General features: G+C 36.6%; 2 protein-coding genes across 3 annotated transcripts in view; both read right to left on the reverse strand.

The window, feature by feature from the left end:
- The window catches only part of LOC309401894 (uncharacterized protein), a 395,822-nt gene that overhangs the window by 213,358 nt on the left and 170,201 nt on the right, over nt 1–12,263 (reverse strand). The gene's annotated exons all lie outside the window — the stretch shown is intronic.
- PLCD3 (phospholipase C delta 3) overlaps nt 147–12,263 on the reverse strand; it is a 78,624-nt gene continuing 66,507 nt past the window's right edge. For both annotated transcript variants that reach the window (XM_081971199.1, XM_081971198.1), the window contains 5 exons: nt 11,792–11,908; nt 9,460–9,638; nt 8,149–8,284; nt 7,026–7,175; nt 147–6,478 (listed from right to left, as the gene is read on the reverse strand). In XM_081971199.1, coding sequence (XP_081827325.1) covers nt 6,390–6,478; nt 7,026–7,175; nt 8,149–8,284; nt 9,460–9,638; nt 11,792–11,908 — 671 coding nt within the window. In that variant the 3' untranslated portion in view covers nt 147–6,389. The remainder of the gene's footprint in view (nt 6,479–7,025; nt 7,176–8,148; nt 8,285–9,459; nt 9,639–11,791; nt 11,909–12,263) is intronic.

Raw genomic sequence — 12,263 nt, forward strand, 5'->3', positions numbered from 1 at the left:
AGAGTTTGTGGCTTTTGGTTTATGGAATCCATTCTTGCTTCTGTCGGGGAAATTCTCCAGTTTCTTCCATGAAATTGTAATTGGGGGATATTTAATATCATGAATTGTAGCTATTCTCTGTCAATTCTGATCTCCATTTGTTTTCTAGCTATAGTATCTAACACATCGACTATTCTAAACATTGGTTCTCTGTCTTGCAATCAAGTTATATTGTCTAGCTTTGAAAAGAACTGTTTATTACCGTTTCCTGCAATGAAAATTGGCTGATAAAATCAGAAGCTCTGCTAGTGGATTAAATACATATAGCAATTTTGCTAGTGTTCACATAAAACTTAGAACAGAAAATACCAGAGCTAGAATGAAAATGGCAATCTATAATCAAAATGTATTCAATATATTTTATAGGATTAATAACACTGTTGGTGGGATAAATGTTAGTTAGGCTATATAGGCCAGTCCTTGACTTAACCACAGTTGAGCACAAAATTCCCACTGGCAAGCTAAACAATTGTTAAGTGAGTTTAGTACACTGCACTATAATTCCTAGCAGTCCAGGCAGCAGGACCCATGATGAGGAGGGCTGAGATTTATAGTTCAGTAACATCTGAAGGGCCTTTCCAGTGCACTATTTCAAACTATCAGGCCACAATATGGTATGACAACAAAAAAGTGAAAAAAAATCTTTCAAAAGATGATTAGTATGAGACTAGGAAGATTAGTATCATCTCATTTCATTCTGTCAGTGAAAGGCTTGGCTGATGCTGTGTAAATCAAGGTTAATTTATCTTGCACAGATTAGTTTATTGGCATAATGATATCTCTGTAATTATAGATATTTTAATTTCAGGGAAAATACAGTGATTAAGGAGCACGTATCTATATGACTTTTAGTAAGCATCATCAATGTGATGATTAGCAGATAAAGTATAATAGACAACATAGCACAACACTCCTAATTCAAGAGTTTATATACTGCCCTGTGTTTGCTTTGGAGAAAAAAGGCAATTTGGAAATTTAAAACAAACCTTGTGGGAAAATATTATATTTTCCCCAAAAACCTGAACATTTCTTGTGTCATTCCTTTCAATTAATGAAAGAGATCTACATTTTTTAAAAAAAAATATCCTTCTATTTGCATAGTTTGCTTAATTTTCACAGTGACAGCAGTATAAATGATAAAACTTCAATATGATCTCTCTGCCTTTGCTAAGTGTCCAAGTTGCCTTTTATGGACAATTCACTGATAACTTTTTTGGGATATAATTATTCCCATACATGATGTGGGAAACATAGAAAACAATGCTCTGGAAAGCTTCAGTTCTAATATCTGCTCATATTGCAGATTTGCTGCTGAATTCAGATTCTGCACACACTTAGGAAGACCAAATTCTGGTATTTTTGTTTGGTTATTGTAGTTTTATTTTCATTTCTGTTACAGTTCTGGATGTGAACCATGTCGATGATAACTTTGGAGTCCCAGGTCTCTTGTGCATGTTGTGATCCCTTTGTAGCATTTGCTGAATGTGAGAAATGCTTAACAACCCTTTTTTTCCCTTCTGTGCTTCATGAGGGAGAACTTGAGAACTTAATTTTCATCAAAGATACCAATTATAGAATCCCATCTTAAGAAATGGCACATTTAATGCATAAACATTAATTTAAAAAATAGATAGCTTGTATCCTAAAAATAGAAATAACAATAATAGCAATGCAGTAGTTGTTAGGATAGGGCAGAAATACAGGGGCAGATATAATGTGCTAGTTGAACATTAGTGCAAGTACAATCCCACTGTATAAGTTCCTGTATCAATAGGATGCACTTAAGACCTCTCTAATATGCTCAAGCATGACTTGACATAAATACATTGTCAATCTATTGGACAAGACAGCGGATCATTATTTCTTAGCATCATACTACCAACATGCCTGAAAACTCTTCCACATTCTACTGTTCACTTTTTCAGACCCTGTATTTTAGACCTCCTTCCATTCTGCATCTATTGAATAATTAAGGACATATCAAGTATAATTGAGTGATTCAATAATGTCATATGCAGTGATTTAGGAGAAAAACATTTTCATAATTTACTATTTGCATAACATGGGTTGATTCTTCTGGCTCTCATAATTTGCAATCAAAAGTGACTTGTGTAAAGAATAGGGAGTCTATTGAGAGTGGATAATTCTTAATCCTGTGACATGGCAAGAAAGTTGCCTTCAAAATAATGCTGTTTATTTGAGAAACAAAACACAATAAAATTTGATTCATTTTATATAAGGAAGCAGGTTTTCCTAAAGTATACTGATTAGCAGGATTATATGATTTAATTGATGGGTTAGCCTGCAAGAACAACAAGGATAATTGGGTTTGAGCAAACTTCTAATTTAATGTTAGACTTCCTTGCTATCCAGGTATAGAATCTTAAGTGATGTGTAGTTATTTTTACTTATAATAAAATGCCACAGCCATCTCAAATTGATAAATCATCTCTCTTATTAATACATAGTTATAAAATTATGTTTCTAAAAGAAGACGTCATGCCAGTTGGGGAAAAAATCAACTGTGGAAACATTTTTTCCCTTTAAGCTTCTCAATTTGCTTCTCAATGTCTGTAAGAAAAATATAACAGGCTTCAGCTATACGCCTTGATCAAAGTGCTGATGTTGTTGCCTTGGTATAAAGTTTACAGATAATTTGAATAAATTTTGTGACCAGAAGATGAGCTTTGACTTACGCATTTGCACATGGAAATGTGAGTGGCTTTCTCCGTGAAATATATTTCAGCTATACTTGCCGCACTTAGCATTTTTCAAATATGTTTTGGCAAATGGGAGAAAAGCTTTTATTTGTGCAAAAACCCAAGGAAATCTGAATTATAGGGAGGAAAACCATATTTATGACCTTATCTGCTTTTCAAAAACAAAACAAAAACCTTGTGACTAAATTTGTATATAGAAGCTAGAGCAACATTAAAAAAATACAAATTTATCCCAATCAGTATTGCCCAAATTTCACACACATTAAAGTAACTGATGCTTCAGAATTCGTCATAGCAATTACAGCTTTATTGTTTTTCTTGTTCGGGTGTTCCATGGAACTTAAATATTTCTCTGACTAGATCATTTTACTTTCTAAATACATTACAAACAAAAGTCTCATTAATACATAGATAATTACAAAATCAAATTCTAGAAGGTGTTTAAGTTCTTGGGGTTCTTTTTTTCATTGGAGAAGAGAGGGGGTTAAGACATGAACACATATCAGTACTTCTGAGGAAGTTCTGTGCATAGAGAAGCCAGGTCCAGATTTGTAAATTGCATTCAGTTTAAATAGGCTCCAGCAAAAATGTGCTAAATTCAAAAGTGAACTTTGTATAGTGCTAAACATCACAGAACATACAGGATTAAATATATATAGCAAACATAATCTTGTTTCAACTATTTAAATCATTTCTGAATTTGATTTGATCACTTTGTCACAATCTGCAGGAAAATCTAGAATGTCCAGGGGAAAAAACTTTATTAATTTTTAAATTTATAATCCACTTTCCTCTGAAAATCTCAAGAAATATGGATAGTTTGCTTCTCCATCCACATTTGAACTCTCTTTCATAAAGTCATACTGTGTTACAGTAAAGTTGGGATTTGACTCAAGGCCAATCTCACACTGCTTCTTGGGTGGGAGGCCAATTTAGACTAATTTTTGAAAACTGCAGTAATAGGTTTCTGTTTTATAAGTTATGTGTAGCTGCTATTCAAACCCCCTTCCTGTTGCCCTATGTTGTCTTGCATCCTGTATTGTTGCCAAGAGATTGAAATGCATGGTGCATGACCAGACATTAGTTAGTCATCCTCACTCTGTTCCATAAGGTAAGGATATGCCCATTATTTATTTTTACAAATACTATAGGAGAAAAATATGGAAACCTGATCCTTACACTTCCGATAGCAGCCTAAATCACACTCAAAAGAGAAATTTGAACTTGTCTAACAATAGATCTGGGCCAATTTTATAGCCTTGCTCTTCCTTGCTGTGTCAGGACTGATGCCTCAGATTTTCTACCCCAAGTTAAAAGAGAGTATCTATCTCCCAAATGAGAGTACAGATCTAAAGTGCTGTAGTAAACAAGCTTTCCGCTGTCCAGAAATAGAAGAGAGTGAGCAGCTGCTGCTTCATGAAGTGAATCTAGTTGTAAGAAGGAACATAGGAAAGAAATGGTCATAGTTTGGAAATCTGCCTAGAAAAATCAGAAAGGGAGGAGGAGGGCAAATGCAAAGGAGAATCTGCTGAGCCAAAAGTGAAATAGCAGCAGCCAAACAGATGTCTTGATGATGTCTGATGTTTTTGCTAAAAATCTGGGCATAGTCTGAGAACAATCATTAAAAAAAATTACTTGAAGCCTTGCTGAAAATGTTCATAAGTAGCGCTAAAATAATTATATACTCTTCTTGTTCCTATGTATGTTGTCATCCAAACTCAGCTGTCAGGTTCATTTGGCTTCTTCCTGAATGCTTGGGTAATACATTGCACCCTATTTGTATTGAGGCTGAACAACCAAAAAATAAGAACTATTAGGTTGTATGATAAAAGCAGCTACTACATGTTCAGAAGTTGTTTATAAATGATGAACCAACTCTTTCAAGAAACTATTGCCAAGTAAAAGTAAACTATTTTATAAAATATGCTACCTGAAATGCTATGAAAACGCCACACTAAATGAGTTATTACTGTTTTCCTTTTATGACGCCTTAATATTTACTGTGAAGCTATGGTTCATAGCTTAAGCATGGCTGCATACATCCAATGGATTTATCTTCCATCTAATCCAAACTACAGTAAATGGCAAAAAACCCCACCTCAGTAAAACTATACCCTTGTAATTGCTCTCTTGAACAAAACCTCACTAAATTTATTGTTATAGGCTGCTTTTCCTCTAGTAACTCAAAACAGCTTGTGTCTCTGTGTGTGTGTTCCTCACAAGAATAATCTTGTAAAAGGTAATATTGAGTGGCAGTGATTAACTTGATGACTCCCAATAGAAGTAGGATAATGTAAGACTAGTAGTATAAAATCCTTTGAGATGTGAGTGACAGCTTAACTAGCAATTGCCAAAACATCCACTAGCTGCCAACAGCTGATTTTAATTTGTACTGAAAGATTAAATGCTCTAAAGCTATATAGCGTTATTTCAAATTCACCAAGAGAAACAATATAGCAAAAATAATTTCATCCTTAATGCTCTGGTGATTTTTTTATAGTTCACAATGAAAAGTTCTAAGGGAAAAATAATGCACTGCTTCAAATCTAATTTCTAAAAGTACATTCCTCCACAAATGAGTCTTGAGAATATGTAGGAGTACTCATTTTTCTTATATCGATCTACTGTATGTGATGTATCAAAATAAACTTAAGAGTAATTATTAGTGTTTGTCTAGAATAAAGACCATAAAAATATATGTGTTTTGAATAGCAAGTTAATACTAATTTGTCAATTAGTATTTAAATCTCATTTAAATTGTCCTGGAGTATCAGGAAAAGCTAACCAAGTAGATGAAGTGAGGTGCCGAATTTTCATATATCTATGATACTCCTGGGGTTCTAATTAGATTCTACAATCTTCTGTCTTAAAAGTTCCCATCTACTGTTCATTATTTCAAACATGATCATTGAAATAACCTAAGTTATAGGCTATATGTAGTAGACTGTTTCCTAAACAAATAAAGATCTAAATTTCGTGCCCAGTCTCCATTTTGGCCTGTCAAAGTGCATATATACTCAATCAGATTCCAAATCAGTTGTGCTAACTCAAATTCCTCAGTTCAGTTTGTTGGTCACATTTCGTTCTCTTAGGCCTTTACAACGAAGGTCACACCACCTTCATTAATCTTGGTCACAAGTCAATCTATCTCACGTCCTTAGATTTCAATGGACTTAGCCCAAGTTTGCAAGATATCACATAACATCATTTCATTGGGCTTCTTTGTGACTTACAAAGAAATAATACAAAAAATTCCCTACCCCAATGTGTATTTTTTGCAGGCCACTGCAAAGAAGAGAATAAGATGGAATATTTACTCAGAAAAAATGGGAAAGCATTCTAGGAGTCTTTAGGTTGCATAGCTTTTAGCTTCAACTACACAAAGAATCTTAAATTATGACCCTAATAAAATAGCTTGAATATTCAAGTGAGGATTGACATCAACCTGTTCTCACAGCCTGGCTCTTCTGGCTGCAACATTTTGGTTCTTCTCTGTGGCTCCGACCTCACTTGATTTTAACAGCACGTGGCATCCAGAATTAGCACAGTTATTCATCCATTCTTCTGAGGGCTGATTGGACCTTCTCAATCCACTTTCACATTTTCCAAATTGAACCTTTATTATAGCTTTCACATCTTCCTGCATCTAACATGTACAAAAAGTGTAGCTGGAGATAGGGATGTACCATCCCTGGAAAGCAAATGGATATGCCGGTAGCCTGAAGAGAAAGTTACAGGAAGATCTCTGAGAATGGGTCTATGGTGCTCACTAAATAGCATATATTTCTTCTACATGACCTATTCTGTTATAAAAACTCATTATTTTATCATCATGTAGCTCAGCCAGTTCTGAGAATTTAAATCACAGAATAATCGAAATAAATCAGCAATCTGATGTTTCTGGCAGTCACACCAAATGTAGCAATTTGCAAATTCTGCAGCCTCTGATCCTAAAATGTATGAAACGTAATTGTTGGAATGGTTTAATACTGAAAATTTCTTGGAAGCACCTGGCTTTATAACATTGTTTAAATTCACTTAAGGAACTTGTTCTACAGGCAAACTTCTATGTAGTTTAGGGCTGGTACTTTATTGTGGTAGATCAATTCAATAGATCTAAAGTCCACTAAATCAGACATAAAACCAACTAATCTAAAATTAAATAGAATTTCTGCAACTGCAACTAGGCAGTTTAGCATCAGGCTCTTCTAGAGAGTGCACAACACCCTACTCAAGCTTTCTTGATTCTGGAAGAAAAACACTCACCTTCCCTAATGCTGGGCAATGGCAATGTAAACTGTCCCACAAAGTCATTGGAGGAAGTTGTATCATAATCCTCTACTACAAAGCGCAGCAGTGCCAGGTCCGGAACTTGTATTTGAAACATCAATGTCTCATTCCAACATGGGTTGAATCCTGCAGAGGGAAAATCCAAGAAGTAGAATTTCAAGAGAGAAATAGTGTGGAGATCGTTTGTTAAAGCCAGATTCCAGTATAACCTATAGTCTTATACTGACTAAGAATTGCTTTAACACTAGCAAATTTTCAGAAAGTTATTTTTTTCGGACTTTTGAATTTGACATTTTTTCTCCACTTCATAGTCTTATTTATAAAATTTCAAGTTCAAATACAATTTGTTTTAGACAAAATGTTTGCATTCAACAGATAATGTCATTTTAATAAATGCAACTACTGTATTGGGTGGATACAAGATGTTGCCTTATCCTATACTTGGCTAAACATTCACCTGCAATAACCTCTTCCCAATTCTGTTGAAAGGAAAAGGATGAACCAAGAATCTGAAAGACCCACACAATTTTGTTATTGCAACACGAAGCTTGCTCCACTTCTTACTGGGAGTATGTCCTCACAATACTATCATAATGTCAACTCACTAAAAATTTGGAGATGGCTTTAGGTCTTCCTGCATAGAAGAAGTGCTTTGCATGTTAGGTCAGCACAAAACTTTTCATGAAGATAACCCAGGGTTTTCAGAGCAGGGAGAATAGGAGGAAAGCATGGCAAAAGCATTTGTATGCATAAACCAACTCAGAATAAGCCAGCTTCTTATACCGACCCTGTGGTTGTAAAGTTGTTTCACTGATAAAAGGTCGAAAGCAAAAAGCATGTCCAGAGGATTTCTTAAGCCTTGCTACTCATGTTTCCTTTTTATGTGGAAATGTTAAGAACTAACCCTGGGATTTTCTTCAAACTCTGGCTTGCTTTGTCCTCTGGTTCAATAGGAGGGGGGAGGATATGGTCCATCAAATGCTGATGAACTAAATATGCACAATTCATGGCTATTCATCATGCTGGGTAGATCCAGTACAGCCAATAATTCTATACCCTTGCTTTTCCTTACTGCTTTCATTCCTAGGCTTTGTCTCACCATTATTTAACCGGTATTCAGTTTGTTTCTTGCAGCAGTCTGCAGGAATTCCATGAATCTCAATCCGTACAAAAGGATCAACAATGGAAGAACTCTTCTCTTTATTTAGTTTGGGAAGTTGCTGAGCCGTAATCACCTGAAAGGAGGGGGGGAAATCATAATAATCATTTCTGCACTCTTTTGCTACTCTTAAAAACCAACAAACAATGTATACAAAATTGGATGAATATATTAATTGGTACAATCCTAAAATCAGAATTAATTTCCATTGATTTAATTGGTTAAAATGACCAAATGCAAACAAACAGAAAAGGGAGAGGGCTCCTACACTTATAATAGTTCAGTAGAAAAGAGAATTTTGCCAGAGGGGGCCCTTGCAAAACTACATATCTGCCACAATGCTTGCATCAATACAGCTAATGAAAGTACAGAAGCCTCATCTTCTTTTGAACCTATGTCCTTATTCAGGGCTATTTGTTCACTGTTATCAACAAATTAAAATTCTGTATTCAGGGTTTAATATCTTCCAAGAAAAATAGAGAACTGCAGTCTCTGAAAATGATGCAAAGCTATATTCCATGATTGAATATATAAATCTGGATTGCATAATAACATATATTCCATCAGAAACATTGAAGTCTGACATCAACTACAGTAAAACTTATTTAATCCTTTTCCAGCACTTGAGATTTCAGTGGATATTGGTCAAACTAGTTTGAAATAACTGCAGCCTAAGAATTAGAAACCCAGGATACTAGCAGTTCTCAGGGGTATTTATTAAAAAAAAAACATTGTTTAGCTATTCGGTCTTTTCTCTTTTAGCAAAGTTCTTGTCTTTGGGGAGAAGAAAAAACTCAACATTTTAAATATCAACCAAACTACCGTACAGAGTTATGAGATACAATGAGGTCCACGCATGCTACTTTAGGCTCCTAAAAGCAGGTCTATGTACTAGTTCAAAATCATAATAAAGTAGAGAATGATAGTTATAAGTAAAAGGTAATATCCTCTGGGTGCTCTCCTCCAAAATTCTATTAATATAATAAAGATTCTTTACAATAAAAATATTTTCTGGAAGCCCTTTTATGCTTGACTCTTAAACAAAAGTCTTTTATATTAAAGATATGTGCGTTTCGGTTTCTGTAGAACCTGGAAATAGTACATTTAATTATGGTCATGACATTAAAGCCAAGCAATAGGATTTATGCAATGATGTTTCTTGTTAGTTCCATCTACTTTCCATTTATAGGCACCTAAATGCATATAGCAAGCAATTCAAAGAACATTTGGGCACCCTTCATTCTATCATACCTTGATGGTGAGGGCAATAGGGTGCTGCCCACTCCTATGAATGGGAACCTTGGGGTCAAAATTACTGTGGTTATTGCATAAGAAAGCAGGTTTCAGCACATAGCCACAGCGACCATTCACCAAAAAGCGCCCATCATTCAAATCCATCTCAGAACCCGGTGTCTGGAAATTTAGTGCCACTGAAATACGACCATAGAAAGGAAAGTGATTAAACAGATCATGAAACTGGAATATTTTCATGGTGCAGTTTTATAAAACTTTGTATCTACTGGCACATTCAAAAAGAACTTAAGCAGCACAGACAGCTGGTGCAAAATGTGGCAGGGAGAGCAGCCTTTGGGGTCCCTAGCATGGCCCATATTACACCTCTACGAACTTCACTGGCTACTGGTCTGCTTCCAAGTGCAGCTCAAGGTATTGGTTATGAACTTTAGAGCTATTAATGGCATAGTTCCAGGCTACCTGATGAACCACTAGGTCAAGCCCATCCTACTCGTCAACAGAAAGGGTCTATTTTGGATCCCATCAGTCAAAAAACTCTTGTCAAGTTCCAGAAGAAGAACCTTCTCTGCTGCAGTGCTCACTCTCTGGAACATCTTACCCCTCTAAGATAAAATCTGCACCCACCCTCCCATCCTTCTGCAAGTGCCTGAAGATGTGGCTCTTCTGGTTGGCCTGGGGACGAAATGTGGGAGTTCCACATTTGGAGGTGCCTGCTGGATTGATGACAGACACCATCTCCTACCCTTGCTCCCTGTTTCCGTCCATCCAACATTTTGGTTATCATATTGGTATATTCTTGTGTTCCCTCTTCATTGTTTATTTTTTGAGTTCTATTGTTTTACTTCTGTTTACACTCCTTTCATTCACTTTTTTTTTAAATTACTGTAAATTACCTCCTATAATAGCCTCATGATGACATAGGCAGCAAATAAAATTTTTCAAAGTAAATAAATAAATAATAATGAGGAATAAAATAGGAGCAGATCTGGGAAGTATAAAGACAAGGATGTCTGGTCACTATACTCCCTCCTGTTAATGCGTTATGAATGAGCCCCGGTGGCCCAGTGGTTAGAATGCAGTACTGCAGGCTACTTCTGATCACCGGCTATCAGCTGTTGGCAGTTCGGGTCTCACTGGCTCAAGGTTGACTCAGCCTTCCATCCTTCCGAGGTCAGTAAAATGAGGACCCTGATTGTTGGGTGCCAATATGATGACTCTGTAAACCGCTAAGAGAGGGTTGTAAAGCACTGTGAAGCGGTATATGTCTAAATGCTATTGCTATTATTAATCCTGGGACACATATTTGTCTTCATTTGTGATTATTAATACATTTAATTCAAAATATATCTAAGCTGCTGAAAGAAAGTACTACAGAACAAAACATTTTACTGTGTTTCCCTGAAAATAAGACAGGGTCTTAGTTTCTTTTGACCCCCCCCCCAAAAAAAATAAGTGCTTGGCCTTATTTTCGGGGAGGTCTTATTATTTTAGAGGTGCAGGAGGCGGCGAGTGTGGTCACCTCATGGCTGCAGCTGTGTTGCAATATTTTCAGAAAGGGTTTATTTTTGGGGGAGGGCTTATTTTAGTGCATGCGCTCAAAAGCCCGATTGGCTTATTTCAGGGAAACAGGGTAATACTTTGGCTTTGCACATTATTTAAAAACCTCTAGGAAAGGGGTACAGCTCAACAGCAGAGCATCTACTTAAAATCCAAATAGAGTCAGTTTCTTCAACTCTGTGACCTCAAGCTGACAATCGTCGCCCATCCTATTTGGCTCAATGGACCATGTTCTTTCTTTACATAAGATAACTTCTTCCAGCAAATAAACAATAACATGAAAAGATCTAAACAATGCCAGACACACCAAGTAATCCGTGATATTCTCATTGGTTGCTAGATAATGTGGTTCCAGGCTTGGTCTCTGCTACTCTGCAGTGCTGCTGCCGCGGAGCCAAAGGGATTAGTTAACACAGGGAGAACAGAGTTCCACAAAAACAGAATTCTGGTCTGCCTTTGTAGTCTGAGTAAGCTTCCACTCAGTTATGGACTGAGTTCTCTCCGGACTGCTCATCCTCAACTTCCTGCTTCTCTCCAAAGCCACTTTAGTTTTTCAGGGTAAAACAAGGATGGCTACTGGTAGGTTTAAAAATTCCAAGTTACTGGGAAGTACCCATCTCTCCTGCCCAGATATTGGGGTTGTGGGTAATACTCCTCCAATCTATGATTCACTTGTCAAATCAAAGCAAGTCCAACAGAGAGAGCAACTGTGGGAGAGAAAAGAGGACTAGGAAAGAAGTGCATGGCATGGATTACTCCTCTTCGTTCTTACCAATCTGGCAGCCAACATTCCACATCTCCTGAGGGTTGTAGTTGGAGGAGTTCATCTTCAGACCCAGTGGGTAGATACGGCTGAGGTAACGGGTGTTGTATCGGACAAAATAGTTTCCTGCAGAAAAGAAAGAAGCTTCCAGCTTTAGATCAAAAAGAAGGAAAGAGGCAGTGGTCCTGCTGTTGATTTTTATGCAGCTGACAGTAATGGAGTACTATAGATACACCTCATTTATCAATGATAATTGGGACCAGGAATTCTGTTGCTAACCAACACAGTCAAAAGGGGAGCTGTCACATGACCATGACAACTTATGACAGCAGTTCCAGCATTCCCAGTTGCAGTTGTTAAGCAAATCCCACATGGACCTGGCATTCCATGGTCACGTGGTCATCATTGGTTACCTGCTGTTGGCTTCCCCAATGACTTTGCTTGTTGGAAGCCAGCAACAAAGGTAGCAAATACCAATTTC

Source organism: Natrix helvetica (genome assembly GCF_964273705.1).
Source record: "Natrix helvetica genome assembly, chromosome: Z".
Taxonomy (NCBI): Eukaryota; Metazoa; Chordata; class Lepidosauria; order Squamata; family Natricidae; genus Natrix; species Natrix helvetica.